This window comes from Streptopelia decaocto (genome assembly GCF_964273445.1).
Source record: "Streptopelia decaocto genome assembly, chromosome: 2".
Taxonomy (NCBI): Eukaryota; Metazoa; Chordata; class Aves; order Columbiformes; family Columbidae; genus Streptopelia; species Streptopelia decaocto.
In genome coordinates, this window is record NC_138655.1 from 95,387,128 (window position 1) to 95,403,218 (window position 16,091).

The following is a 16,091-nucleotide window of genomic DNA, read 5'->3' on the forward strand; positions in this document are numbered from 1 at the left end:
AATTACAGTATGAAATGATAAGAATCTTCTATATAGCAGAAGTCAATTTATGTGTTTTAATTGTAACTGGAGGAAAAGAAGTCTTCCAGGATTGTTTTTAACTCAAATTAATCTAACTGGTTTTAATCTATATACATGAATTATTTTTAATGCATCCTCCCACCCCAGTACTTGTGGCTGGAACAAAACCTGAAATGCCTTATGTGGCAGAGAGAATGCTGACAAAAAAGGAAACCTAAAACTCTTCCTTTCCCCTTCCCTCAATAATTTGCTAAAGCTTCAACTCTTCCTGCATTTTCCACACTTTATTGACATGTATCAAGTAACTCTCAAATATACCTTTTTAACTAACTTGCATACTTCTTCACCCTAATGCAACTATATTCAAGAATCAAAATATATACCACTTATATCAACACCCAGCTTAAAAAAACAAAAACAAACCTGTCAAACTACCTGTTGTCTAGACATCTCCAAACCAGAGAACCAGAGCACATAAGCAGTAATTTTGGGTAGACAAAATAGAAGAAAAGAGTACCATGAGTATATTTTGAGGTGTTACTCTTCCACATTAAAAAAGTTCAATGTCCAAACCAGAAGCAACATGTTGTAAATAAGCTTCAAACTCCTCCTAGTTGATGAAAATTCTTACCTTAATATGGTCTGGATCATATGGCAAAAATATCCCAGAGTTTACTTGTACTTGTACAGTATTGCTTTCTGGTGGTAAACTACTTCATACAGTATTTGTTTGCATCATTATGATGGTATCCTAATATTTAAGTTGATCTACACCAGTTCCTATTTCATTTCTGGTGTTTAGCATCCAATCCTTTCTAAGGAAGTTGACTTCCAAAAGTGATTTCTATGTCTACAGTTTCAGACATAAATAAGGGAAAGTGAAGCTACTCACCCTTTTGGGTCAAGCAGATCTCTGACTTTCTCATTGTAGATTTCCATATAGGACACTTCGACTTTAAAAGTATGAGATTCATTTTCTTCCACAGAGATTCTCTGAAATAAAGCACAACAGAGCCGTGGGATCAGACCCTGCTGCTCTGCATTGCCCATCATTGAAAAGGATTTTCCTGAACCTAGAGGAAAAAAGAAGAAAATGCTTTAGAATAGTTTCTGAGTTATTCATTTGTTCCTGAAGCGTATGTTTTAATTCTCTTCTTATTTCTCCAGAAGCACATATCAGAACAAGTGGCATGCTATTCCAGAAAGATAGCCTGCTCTTTGGATTACAAGACACAGATAAACAAAAAGGGAAATTATCCTAAAAGTTTCTTTCAGCAGGGCCATTACTTGGGACCCCTCTGAAGGCACTTAAACACAAAAGACTGAATGAGCGTTTGGTATGAACTGCTCCTTTCAGGCTTTGAAAGCAGCCTAACAGGTACTAACCAGGAACATAGTTACAGAGCTGCTTCAATAATTTTACATTGTCACTGGCTGTGCCAAATACTTGATATTTAACATTTTGATATTTCAAAAAATATTTTTTTAATATTACCAACTTAATATTTATGTTTTGTTCTTCCCACTTCCCATGTGCACAAAAAGTGTTCTTCCCTTTCAGCACAGGAGACTCACCTGTCTGTCCATAGGCAAAAATACAAGCGTTATATCCCTGAAAGGCCTTTTCAAGAATTCCTTCTCCAAGGCACTTGAACACCATTTCTTGACCTAGAAAAGTTATTTTTAAGTTGATTTAAATTTAATAACATACTAAATTTTATTGAAAACATGAAAAAAGGTTTGCAAATAATTTCTTACAATTGATGAACAAACAAATGATTTCGCCTACAACTAAGAGATAAGTTCGAAACTGCTGCCTGAAACTCATGTAACAGCTACCTCTGTTTTTAAATATATTGCTGATTTTCCTGTGAAGGCAGCAATTCTTTAAAAGATGTCATATAAGGTGAATGCTTCGAAAAGAACATAGATGTCAACACTTTGTATTATTTAACTGTAAATTTTGCTATTAATATACATTATTTAATCACAAACTATACCCAAAGAGTTCTGTAACAGAACTGCAATGAAACCCATTAGTGAACTGGGATAATTAGAGGTACAACAAATGTCGTGCCAGAAACAGTAGTAGCTGTTTCCTCTTTGGAACTGGCCTCAAGTTTCACCATAAGGTATTATGATTCACGCCATGGCTAGGTGATGCTGGAGCCAAGACAAAAGCTTTCTGATGACATCCAGGCAGAAAGTGAGTATTATGAGGTGGTGAGACTTCATCAGAGGTGTTTGAGGACACATTCTGGCAAATCCATAGTTTGAAACATCAACTGCAGAATTTCATAGTCTGAAAATTGTCTCTCTGTGCCAGGCAGATTTTTAGATGTGATTTGATCTTTCAGATGCAGAAGACAAAAACAGGCATCATGGTTGATTTTTTTCAGTAGAAAAGCCCAGAATTTGTCTACCGCAAAGAGGGTCGATGGATTGTCTGCTTTGAGTTCTCAGAGAATTACACCAGCTCTGTGTACACCCAAAACAATCAGAGCTGAGCTAAGGAGTATTTACGCACCTTCTGGTGTTTGGTTTTAAAGTTACTTTCACTGCCTGGTGACTTTCAGGACAGCTGTAATCAGCTGCATCTCTCATTTTGGTAAAATAGTTTCAGCAGTTGTCAGTTACAAGAAATTATTTTGTAGGATGGATGCAATACTGACTTCCATAGTTCTCAAAATGCAACAGACTGGCATAAAAAAAAAAAATAATCTAGCTATATACTTATAGATTGTGTGAGAATATTTACACTCTATGATCCTTGAGTAATCGGTAGCCCAGAAAATTGCTGCAGAACAACCTGTGGAATGATTTACAGGCATGCAAATAGGACTAAAAAGTACTACATGACTTTTATTTTCCTATAACCTAATTTCTCTTCTGCTGTAAAGGAAAAAAACTAGTGCAGTGATGCCCTATCAAATGGCCTTTGTGTATCTTTCCAGTTGAATTTCTAAAATTCCGAAGTGTCGGCTCCTTGGATTAACACAGTTCAGAAATGCTGAATACAGGAATTAAAACTAGAGGAGAATGTGCTGCACTCTGGAATAACTTCATCTCCTTCTCCATGCATATTAATTCACTTCTCATTCAACTTAGGATCATTTGGTTACTTTATAATATCTATGCTGATAGCACACTGTTCAACAACCTCAAAAATAGCTATAGAGAATATTAAACTACTAAAGAATGAATGAAGAAAACATATCCGCAAAATATTTTAATAAGAACATACAATACAAAAAAATTTGCTTTCCAACCAGCTCCTGAGGGACCACTTTGAAGTTACTAAATATCGAAGAGGCAGGGAGCCACTTACTATCTTGCTGAGCAAGAATGCAAAATCAAGCAAAGATTTAGACTGTGTATAATTATTAAGTGAAAAAGCACATATATTCCACAAAGATTGTGAGTGAAGAACAAAACCATTTGTCAGAAGAGGAAAAAAATTTGCTACCCAGTTCTGACCAGCAATAAACTAGTAACCTCCTCCATGTTTCCCAAGAAAAAAAGCAGATACCAAAATGTTATAAAACTGTGCATGGTCATGATAACCATAAGATGACCTACAGAATCTCTTACTGCTAAATACCAGGGAAGAAACCCAGTTTGAATCTCACAGGCAAAGCTGGATTTTCTTTTTTCAGAAGAAATTTAATTTTCAAATGGTCACCACAAAGAAAAAGGCAATTAGACACTGATACATAATTCTAAAATGATCTTTTTATTACAGTTTTTAAGAGCTCAGCAATACCAACATAGACAAATTGGTCATTAAAGAGTAATGTTGACAGCAACCAGTCAAATTATCATGGGATAAAATAAGACTTGGTTTTAAGTACACTTAGAGAAAAGAACACAAGATGTTAAATTTCTATTATGGATACATTATTAATTTGCTAATGCAGTGCACTGTAACAGCATATCATCCACGGTATTTTGACATTTTTCATTAAGAAACCTCACTGCTTCCCCCATGAATTTTATTAGTGTGTTTACAAACCAATTACAAAATCTGTATTATACAGAATTACGTCTGCCTGCACTTAAGGTCCAAAGAAATAATGGAGTTCCATTGTCTACACGACTGCATTTTTGTTTTGTTAAATACACTTACGGCATCTCCAGTTAATGCTTTTGCCTATTTATAGGATTTTTCTTCCACAAATACCTCGTGTTTAAAGAGGGAAGCAGGGGTTTTAAATTTATTCTAACTTAATTTACAGAATGTGTGAGAAATACAGGAAAAAAAAATTAGTTAACAGAAAGATTTCCCCTATGTCAACCATTACTGTCTTTAAGATACGGATTCCCAATCTTCCAGCTGGCTAAAACCATATAGCCTCTTATAGAGGCAACCAAAGGCCAGACACTGAAACACCCACCCCCTCTCCCACCTTCTGCTCAGATGAGCAACCCTCAGGTGACTGACGGACAGGCAATCAGTCAGGCTGGGGAACACACACCCAAGGCTGCAGGGGAGCCCAGGGTGAGCGCAGGAGCTGCCAGTTCTCCCAGGCCTGGATCTCCTGCCTGCTCATCCCTTCACGGAAAGGGGAGCAAAGTCTTGTGAATTTTTCCTGCAGACCACAGTCTAAAAGAAATCTTGTTTACTTTAAGGAGTAGGACAGTTAATCTAGAGTCATGCAGCGAGAAAGATTATTAGACAATATTGCTCTGTGCTCTGTAACTTTAGTTACGGCCTGTGTAGGAGTGCCCCTAATGCTGCAAGGTGTGAAACCCAACACGCCATTAGGGATGTTCGTACTCTGCTAATCGAAACCTGAAAAACACTAGTGGTTGCCAACTCAGTTCTGAAGACTGGAAAGCAACATAAAGACCATATGGAAACCTTTTCCACTTTCACTGGAGAGCTATAACTGTCTTCATAGCTTCAAGACATGATCTGTGCATTTTCACGAGTGCAACTGCAGGACTAATGCCAACAGTAGGAGAAAAAAAAAACTAAAAAAGATCAAATGTAGGACATCCTACAGATTGCAGAGGAACCCTAGGACTTGTTCTCACAATCTGCAAAATTAATCTATTTACAAATAAAGTTTAAACATTCTGAAGTTCAGTAAACTGGTGACAGAAAGCAAAGAGAAGAAAGGGATGAAAAGGAAGGGGGCAGGAAAGGGCCACACTCTTTCCAACAAAACTCCCTTTCAAAAAGGCTGTAAACAGTTACTGTCTTTCCTCAGATCTGTTCGTTTAGCGATAAACATGTTCAAGATGTACTATAAAAAAAATCAGTTTCAGTGTCCGGTTTTTGGGTGTCTAGTATTTCTAGTTCACAAATAGGGATAATTGTCTCCTGTTACCACAGATTCATTCAGCCAGGTTGTGACTGCAACATTATGACACATCGCTGCCACTCCTGAAAGCCCCTCCCTTACACAGCAAAAGTAGCTGGAACGAAGTAACAGTTCGTTGTGTACAACACTGAAAAAAATCAAGTCTAGTTATGGTTTAAATCTCTAACCCAGAACATTTTAATAAGCAAATCCTGACAGTAATAAATTGCAGTTGGTTCTATGATCCAAAAGTTAAAACTTGATCTGTGGAGATCAGAATGATCAGCAGCTCTGCTAGATAGTAGTTTTTATAGAATCTCTAAAATGGGAAAAGTTAAGAAAAGGGCAAGTAAACTGGTGAGGCATCTGGAGCACAAGTCTGATGAGGAGCAGCTGAGGGAACTGGGGCTGTTCAGCCTGGAGAAAAGGAGGCTGAGGGAAGACCCGATCGCTGTCTACAACTACCTGAAAGGAGGCTGTAGCATGGAGGGGGTTGGTCTCTTCTCCCAAGTAGCAAGTGACAGGACAAAAGGAAATGGCCTCAAATTGCCCCAGGGGAGGTTCAGATTGGATACTAAGAAAAGTTTCTGCACTGAAAGGGTTGTCAGGCATTGGAACAGGCTGCCCAGGGAAGTACTGGAATTACCATCCCTGGAGGTGTTTAAAAGGCGTATAGATGAGGTTCTTAGGGACATGGTTTAGTGCCAGAGTTAGGGTATGGCTGGACTCAATGATCTTGAGGGTCTCTTCCAATCAAAATGATTCTATGAAAAATGCCTATGGTTCACCTCACCAAGAAGCTAAAAGCACAGCAGCTAGTATTGTCTAACTACTGCAGCCTAACACTACAGTACAGACAAGCACTGGAGTCTTTAATGTTCAACACCTTTATCCACTAAAAGGTCTCCAGTGCTTCAAAATAGGCATGACAATGTCTATGTTTTAAGTGCCTGACCCATACAGTGCTAAAACCACACAGAATAACTAAGTTTCCCCCAAAATGTACAGGTCAGTTGTCGGCTGTGTGACACAACATTAAGTCCTACATACTATGTAGAGTCTCCCCTAAAAAAGAAAAGAAAAAAAAATATTGACGGGAACAGCAAGAAAGGGCTAAGTTTCTCTCATGTAACAGCTTAAAGGTTAGTCAGAATTACAAGCAGACACTCGCGTCTGCTCAAAATCCACAATTTACGATCTCTCATGAGGGTAGAAGCGTACAGTTCTTTAAGCCAATTGTCTGGTTTGCTTCCTTTTAAAAAAGCCACTGAAACAGCAGTAGTCAGCACACATATTTCCTATAAAATGAAAGCTTAGCCCAAAGTTGTGTGTTTAGACTTTCAGGACAAGGCATGCCTGTAGAAACGCATAGTTGAGATTTCAGGCCAAATGTGATGTAGACTCCCAAACTACAGTTTAGGGAGTCTAAGAAAAGTCCATGGACAAATCAATACCGTGTTGGGTCCTTGCAATGGACCTGTCTAAGTGCTACAGTAGTTATTTATACCGTCTCTCAAATCCTTCCCAAACTGAAGGGTTTCTTTCCTTCCTTTTAAAAATCCACTTCATTGCAGATTTCAATAGGCTCTTACTGTTGTCTAGGCTTGTAAAAAGAATTCTTTGTTCTTGTGTCTGAGAATTTCTCCATGTCCTCCTCCTCCATGTCTTCATCAAAATGCCGAGCTGTTTTTTGTCTCTGTGAGCTTTTCAAAGCAAGCAGTTGTGTCCTTATCCATGAACTGACTCTTGACCCATTCAAGTCAAGAAACAAACGGTAGTAAGAAGCTATTTTGCTTACTCTAAAAACACCTCTCCTATAGCCTGTGAGGCAAAGCTCAACCCTTTTCCGGATCAAGGCAAACTCATTCTTCCCTGTAACAAAACTTCTCTTCCTCCTCAAAAATCTATTTCATTGACCTATTTTGGCGGTTGGTTGGTTTTGTTTTCCCTCTCTGATAAGAAGTTCATATTCTCACCAAATATCCAACTATGTCTTTCAGAATCAAATAATCAGAAAAAAGGTGCTTGAGCTAGCAAGCTCAGCTAGATCTAGCAAGCTGCTAGATCAGCACAAACCCACAGGTTTGTAACTGTTCCTTGCTTGGAACAACGCAGCCGCAAATTGTTTGGAAACACACAGTGTGAGTATTCAAAGTAATCTTCCCACTATCCCCTAACTGGTTAGATTAAAAAAACAAACAAGCAAACTCAACTCCCCCCCCAAAAAACAATCAAAACCCCCCAACCACTTTAACATAGATTATAAACAGATAATTTTTAGTCTTAAGAGCAATTCAGAGGGGGTTCTACATCTTGCCATCTCTAAAATAAAGTCATTAAATAGCCTCTATCTCTTGCAGCATCTGAAACCAAAGCATCACTTCCACAAAGGTCTTGTAAAGTGCTTACTCCTCTTCCGTGCTCCAGACTCCCTGTTGTCTCTGTGAGACACACAGTCCTGCAAGGACAGCAGCAAAGATGCCCTCTATATCTTTTTCATCACATGAAGGTTAACTTCACTATTTCTGTCAGTGATATTATTGCTGGACCATTTTAGAATTTTAGAACCCAATTTCCACTTCAGTTGGAAAAAAAAAAAAAAAAAGCTAAAAAAGCAAATCTGCTACCAACAGCAACAATTCTCGTGTTTTCAAATGCTGGAAAGAGAAAGTAACTTTCAAACTGGAATAAGATAACTTGTACTTCTTGAATATGAGTTCAGAAAGAAAATTAGTACTTACAAAATAAGCATTTTGTTCAGCCAAAAAAGTTGAAGATCTCTCACAGAATAAGTTTAGTCTAAGAGAAAGCAATGGCTAATCTCATTGCAGAGTCAGTCCTGATCCCCCACAGCCTGAGAACTGTTACGAGTTACCCATGTCATTAAGTTTATCCAAACAAGAACCTTGCTTTTGTGCAAACGATATTAACAAGTGCCAGTAGTACTGCAGATCAATCAGCTAAGCAAAAAATAAAACCAGCCCATAATAGTATGTGATAGCTTTACAGATCTTATTAAAAATGTCCATTTCCAGGAGACCACAAACTTGGGTTTTGTTAACATTTAAAAATACAAACACCTACACCATGGAAGAGTTATCCACATAAGTCAACACAAAATTCAGACCTATGTTGTCTGTAGTGCATACCATTCTATGCATTTTCCAATATCCCACACATCAACAAATCTTTAATATAGTATGATATACACAACAATAGGTCTATTCAACATAACACAAGATGAGCATGTCTTGGTTTTGCACAGAGAGCGATGGCTGACAGGTTAGCTTAGTACTTGAGAATTTCTTGTTAAACCTTTCATTGTCACATCTTACACTGTATTTCTGTGATACAGATAAAAGAGTTTTTCAAGTAATTAAATTTGTATCACATACCTTTCATATTTCGGCTATTTTACTTAACCTTGAGGCTCATATATTACTTACATTTACAAGCACTCTGGACTTTGCTTTCAAGCTTTATACATGTTTCCTTTTAAGTGTACAACTAATGACCGTTCTTGCCAATGACATTAAACTTACACATCACACAGAGTTATTTCAGGCAGGGAGTCTGTATCAAGCAAGTAATAATGCATCTGTTTAGCTTCTGGATCAGCACACCTTCTCTAGTCCAGCATTCAACCAAGAAATTACAGTTAAGCTCAAAAACTCAGGCTGTCAGGTGGCTTGTCTGGACTCTTCAAGCTTGTTAATTCTGCAACAGTCTCTGGTGCGAACTCTGGACATGGATAATGTATATTTGTAAGGTGCCTAGGACAATGGGGGTTTGTTCCATGAGGCAAAGGAATTATCAAATATCCAAACCAAAATCAGTTTTCATATTTCTTTGTTTAGTACAGTAATTTAGGCCAAGATGTGAAAAAGACTTAGAGCACTTAACTACAAATATACAAAAACTTAAATCTTGCCATTTCAGCATTTGGTTTGTTGGCTCTAAAACAAGTAACACAACTGTAGTATGGCATAGTCCAGGTCATGCACAAGCAAGTGAACAAGCCAACAGTCCAGAAACTTAGGCCTGAAACACACATGGATGGTGGTTGTTGTCAGGGGACAGGGGCAGGAGGGGGGGGAAGGCGGGGTTGTTTTGTTTTTTTTTGTTGTTGTTGCTGGTTGGTTGTGGGGTTTTTTTGGTTTTGTTTTTGTTTTTTTGTGTGTGTGTGTGTTTTTTTGTTTTGTTTTTTGTTATGTTGTTTTGGGTTTTGTTTTTTTTTTTTTGGGGGGGGGGGTGGGGGGGGGGGGAAGGTGGTTTTTCCCGGCAGGAACATTATCTGGAATGGGCAAGAAAACACCTTATAGCTTTCTGGCCAGTAAGTAAATGCAAGAGATGCAAGTGACAGCTTTCTAAAGTCCAGTCCAACAAGAGATTCATCTGCATTCAGATAATAAAACTTCAGTTCTCAGATAAAACAAATTCAATGACAACTTCTGAAAGAGGCTAGACAAATCTAGTTTTGCCTCGAATTAAAAATAAATGGAACTAGAATCCCACTGAATACACCTGGAAATGGGTTAAGAGAAACAAGTTTAACTGGTCAGGGGTGTTTTTGTGGTTTCTCTCTTCTCCACAAGCAGGTTAGCACCACAGTGCACCCAACAGCCGCAGCTCCCACCTGTGCACTGGAGGCACATGGGGCCAAGATCTGGGTGTGCACCATCACCCCCTTCCTTTACAAGTAAACAGAGGGGTGCAGGCACAAAAGGAGGTGCTGCTCTGATGGCTCTACCGGCCTGAACAATGAACACTGCAGTGCAAATACAGTTACTATAAGATGAATCAACGCTGAACTTCTTTTTCTGAAGAAACCTATCTTTGCTCAGGCAAGCAAGAAACACAGCAGAATCTATGCTCAAGTGCAACCCCCAAGAGATCTGAAATTTTATACCACGGGGCTACAGCAGTCAGAGATGTATTTTAACACAAGTATATGACAGTTCATTTCCTAGACCACTGGTATCAACTCTTCGGCTAATTAACCCTATCAACCTTCAAGATTTCTTATGGGCTGCAAAGCTTCATAATATGAATATCTAAACCAAATGCTGCTTTTTTTTTTTTTCTGCTTTCCATGGATCACAGCCTTGAAATCCCAGTGTTCAGAGCTGTCTCTATCAAAACAAGTCCTCTTACAAAGTATGAATATGTTAATACAGAAATCCAGCTATCAGAAAACTAACTACTGGGATTACAATCTTGCCTGGATTATTCGTCTTTTGGGAAGGAGGAGTCACAAAGCTGATCACTCAAAAACATCACAGATCTGAATAATCAGACTATGAGTGACTTGAAAGACCTGAAATAATCGCACCATCTGAGGAGAACAGGCTTTATTCCTCTCTCATGCACAGGAATGCAGAGCACTGAAAACACACAGGTTCATCACTAGCCTTAGTCTGAATTAATTTCTGATACAGAACTGAAATTTCATTTTAAGTGACAGAAATAATCCTCACAAAGAGCTCTTCCAGGGGATAAAAAAAAAAAGAACACTATAGCTCAGATGTAAAAGCATCCCTCCTGAACAGCGTACTGGGCACATTAAAGCTTGCATTCCTTATAAACTGAGGCACTAGTACTCAGATGACTCAATCCCTATAAAAATGAGAAGTCTGCTTCTGCGAAGTCACTTGAGCATCACAGTACAAAACACAAAAAACTCCACAAAACAAAAGCCCAAGATCTCATATGTTATTTATACTGTTAAATGCATGGAAAATAGTTTACCTGCATATTTTGTGGTGTTTGATTCATCCATGGACCAGAAGCAGTGATCAAAGGCAAACACCTGCAGAAGCACATAAAAAGACAAATTATGAACTCTGGCTACAAGACATTTCTCTTAAAGCAGTACAAATCCATGACTGTTTAATTGCAGTTAGGCTCTACTGTTCCTATGGATACTAAATCAGAACTGTAAAAAGGCTTCATCAGCAGGAATACTTTGGGGAAATCTTGAGAGCTGCAGAACTGCAATACTTCTTTTCTATCTGTATTATACACAATACAAAATACTGCTTGTAGTATCGCTTAATACAGACTTCAAAACACAGCCAAAACCTAATAATTGGCTCCACTCTTCTCTGAGCACTAATTCTGAAAAATGTTTCTGCCAACACTAACAAAACAGCACCAAAAGGACTCAATATACAGAACTTGGCAAGACGACTATTTAGCAGACATCAATACAAGATGCACAGAAGTTTTATCATGGGTTGAACTCCTAATGCTTAAAGAACATTGCTACTTACATGTGTTAAGGAGTAAATAAATAGTATCAGATTACCTGCCTAAACTAAGGGTACAGTACTGGATCTCAGTAGAGGAAGTTCAAAAACTTCAAACAGAAAATGTAGCTCTATTAGACAAACAGGCTATCAGAGCCTGCTCTAATGAAAAGACTTAATAACACCTGACAGTCAAGAATTCAAGCTGGGTAGAAATCAAATCACGCTCAATATTGCTTTCAGTGGGCTTGTGGACCTAGAACAGTGTCCTGTAAAACCATTTAACATGTTGGGATTTGATCCAAGTTACTCTTTCTGCATATCTGAGAACATCATGGTATAGACATTTAACACTGCTGTTTTCACAACTTTATATTGCCACAAACACAATTTAAACTGCAGAGTATTTTCCATATTTTACCATGGTAAATTGACTGTGGATGAGTTAATTATATAGATTCTATTTATTTTTTTTCTTTTGGGATCCCAAGAGGTGGGGAAAAAACTTAAACAACCTTTTCTATTAAAACTTTGTCTGAGCCAATATTTTCTTTGCCTGGTCTCCCTAGTAAGACCACCATGCAGGTCAATGAAGAGCAAGGGTCACAGGCTCTATCAGGAGAAATGCCAAATTCCCTGTGAGACAAATCCTGAAGTGAGGAATAAAATGGATCATTTCCTTTCATTTTTGGGGAATATAGAACAACTTAGATCCCCTGTTATTGTAGAATTACTATGCAATCTGATCAGGGATATTGTAACCTAACTCTTCCAAAAATGTCTTGCTGCTGCAGGTAAAACCAGGTAGCAGAGTAACCTCACCTCCTTCCCTTTCCCCCAAGTTAATGCAAAACGCATCAAAAGGCCTGAGAGAAGACTACATACTGAGACAACTCTTTGTCCACAAGAGTGAAATGAGTCTGGAACTCTCTTCTGAAGAGAAAACAAACAAGCAAAAAAACCCCATAATAATAACCTAACAGGGAGATCTGAGTCACTTGGTGCAGCACAAATAGAAAGAAACAAAATAATGAGTCAGGAAGTTCCCTGATGTGGCTGAGTCAAAGCTGTAGTTTTGCCACTGAACTGCAAGCAAAACACAGCAGTTACTTCACCTTATCTTCAGACCTCCACAGAAGTAGGACACATGTTGAATTACTTCTGTGCATGTGCTCATCGTGCTTCAAACCTAAGCATAACAAACTCTTTGTCATCAATAAGAATGCTCTAACCATTTTCCTAACCTTTACAGCCCAAGAAATAGCATTTTCTTTTCTTGCCTTCCACTTCTATGGAAGTTTTCCTCACAGGACTTGATAACAATACCCAATCTCTCTACGATGGAATGGCAAGCAGCTCAACTACAAAAGAAAACCCAACTGCACGGATCCAAATCTACCAGATGCCCATCCTTTCCCCTTGAAACTAGGCATTATCTGCAGTGGATCACACAGCCCCATTAGGAAGGTTACCCAGCTACACATGCTCACGTGTAATGACCTAGATGTCAACACTGCAGTATTGTAGGCCAATTTAATCTATTGTCCTAAACATTTTCCTCTCGGTTAACACAGAAAATCAAGGCAGGATTATTCAATGACTCATAATTTAAACACTGATCGTGCAAAGAGATTTCACAAAATGAAATATGTGCTTGCAGCCAAGTGTTTCTCATAGAAAAGGTTTTATTTGGATTTTTTCTTTAAAGTAAAAATTGGTCAGACTGCTTTTTAAAAGTTCCAAAATGATTATGCAAGAGGAAGAGAAAAATTCTGTTTCAAGATAAAACAAATATAAATACAGCATTTTAGTATGTTTTCATACTAAGCATAAGAAGCCATGACAAGGACTCAGTTTATTTATAAAATCTGTTCTGGAAAAATTGCCAAATCTTGCAGAAGTAACAAGATTACTTAAAAAAGAAAAGTCAGGAAAAAAAAGTGGAAATTGCTCAGACATGCACTGTCTGCAAACCTGTAGAGCAGCTGCAGTAAAACTCTTTTCTCCATTACAATAGGCAGGTAAAAATTTTAAAATTACTTTGATTGGTGACAACAAAACTGCAACCTTGAACGTTTCCAGCATTGATAATTTAAGGAAGCACTCAATCAAAGCAATTTTCAGGACAAGTCAGACTTTTGGGAAAATGGACTCCAAATGCAAGAATCAACAAAGAAAGAAATATAAGAGAAAGAATCTTGGTCCATATCAGTGAGGCTCTTCTGCAGGTACATAACAAAGACATTTTACGGAAAATGGCTGTAGGACAGTGTCCTACCTGAAGCATGATCTATTGATCAACTTCTCTTTACAAAGATGACTCGCTAGTTTTATATTTTCCTGATTTCCAATGCAGGAACTGCAGGAGGTACAGTCCCAAAAAGAGCACACAAGTATGCTTACGGCCAAGATATAGAACCTATGCTATGATGAAGGAAAAAAATCCTCTAAATCTCATCTAAGGTGCTCCTTTCCTTCTCTCATTTTCCCACTGATTATTTTTCCTTGAAAATGAAAATGGTGGGTATTACTTTTTCTTTTGACAGGAGTATGCAGAAATTTTTTTTTTTCTTATTAATTTTTTCTCTCCAAGTTCCATTCCCCTGAAGAACGCATTAAAACCCCTGTCAATGTGACTACCAAAGCTATCAGAAGTTCTGTTAATGCTAAAGACCCAGAGTCAATGGTGAATACTCAAAAAAAAGCCTTTTTTAGCTTTTTGAAGAACACTCAAAAAGCAAAAATCTTTACCAACTTACATTGAAACTATATCAACCAACTATATCAAAACTACTAGTGAAATGTATTTGAACAGAGAGATCTGTGACACACAAACAGAACTTTTTAAACTTCAAGCACTCTCTGTGAATTGGCTTTTAGCTACATTTTGTAGAATCCATTCAATTTTGGTTGGTTTAAAATTAAAAGAAAAAAGGCAAATATTTTTTGTTTGAAACGCAAAGTTTAAAACTGCTACCTGTATCCCCACTAAGATTTCATGAACTTTCAGTTATTCTTCTAACCATTTTGAGCAAGTCTTTGTGACTATGTGGATGAGTATTTCTGCTTTCCTGCTGCTCTGATGTCAATTCCATAGCCACTGTACCAGGAAGTCTAACATTTTCAGAAGGTAGGCAAAATGGGAAAAACATGAAAGACAAGTAATACACATCTACTTCAAGAGTCTGCACAGGTTGGTATTCAACCACAAGCAGACCTAAGTTCACACAGGTGTTGGCCAGTTCTCATAATCAAGACTCAAAATTATTGTGGGCTTTTAAATTACAGAGGGAATTAACAAACAAGCCTTGAAAGTTTCTTATTTTTGCAAGGGTCTGTACTTTACCCTAGCATCTAAAAGAGAAAGCTAGATAAAAGGAAGCTGCCAAGAACCTGTCACACTTGGGTAGTAGCTTCTAAACCAAAAATTTTGAGTGGTGCTAAGAGACCAACAGGGTGGGTTTTTTTCCCAGCTCTATTATTCCAGTGTTTGACACTGCAGAATATTTTCAGCCTGAGTGGTAAGACCGTTGGAAAAAAGCTTGGACATCACGTTTTAGACATCTAGAAATCATCAACTGACAGAGTTACAAGGAATGGGACACAATGCACCAGGACAGGTCTTTCACAACTGGGCGTCCATGGTAAAAAAAGGGTATCTGAGCTTAAGTATGTACTCATTGTATATTCATTATAAGAATTTTAACTCACAAATGATACAGCAAACACACATAAAAATGGAAAGTTATGAGAAAGAATTAGTCAGGAAGTGCCAGATCCTGGTACTACTGTATCCAGAATCACCGTAAGTGTGCACATTACCCTGGGTAACAATTACATAGGCCATTTCCCGGTTACAGACAAGTATACTCAGAGTTTTAATAACTATTAGAAGTTAAACAAAAGACTTCTTCTCGTAACCACAAGGTTTAAGAAAAGATATGAGGCTTTATTCAGATTTCTCCAGCAAACACCTATAGCAGTTTAAGACAGTTTTGGGTTACTATTTTGTTAACCGGGCAGCTAGAAGTTATGGCTTCCACAGCAAAACAAACAGTGATACAGGTCTGGAGTCCTGTCTCAAGTTCACCTGTACCTGTGGTTTAAAATGAGACTCCAGATTTTAAACTAGAAGTGCCACTGTGCCTGACTGCTACGCAACAGTAACTTCTCAAAGAATCAGAAAAGAAAGCCAAGTGGTATTCACATTTTAAACAGCCAAAACAATATTCTGTAGAACTCGTTTTTATTAAAACCCCTAATCAATGTCTTCAAGAACAAATAATTTTAAGAGTTTACACATGCAAGTACACTTACAGGAACTACTTACAGGTAATGAGTACCATATCCAATATTAACACCCTGCCAGATTAAGCCAAATGACATAATTAGTTTGGAAAGGAGTCTAATTTCACATTCATATTAGTTATTTTGAAGCCTAACCCTCAGTATAGAGTAGGCAGAGTCTGGGCTTCCAGCATTTAGCAATGCATTACCCATACTGAACATAATCCCT

At 37.9% G+C, this 16,091-nt stretch overlaps 1 protein-coding gene across 7 annotated transcripts in view; it reads right to left on the reverse strand.

The window, feature by feature from the left end:
- The window catches only part of KIF13A (kinesin family member 13A), a 116,296-nt gene that overhangs the window by 53,191 nt on the left and 47,014 nt on the right, over positions 1 to 16,091 (reverse strand). For 6 of the 7 annotated variants that reach the window (XM_082046049.1, XM_082046051.1, XM_082046050.1 and 3 more), the window contains exons 4-6: positions 11,076 to 11,136; positions 1,597 to 1,689; positions 914 to 1,094 (exon numbers count right to left, since the gene is read on the reverse strand). In XM_082046049.1, the coding sequence (XP_081902175.1) occupies positions 914 to 1,094; positions 1,597 to 1,689; positions 11,076 to 11,136 (335 nt within the window). The remainder of the gene's footprint in view (positions 1 to 913; positions 1,095 to 1,596; positions 1,690 to 11,075; positions 11,137 to 16,091) is intronic. The other variant, XM_082046052.1, reaches the window with a different exon arrangement.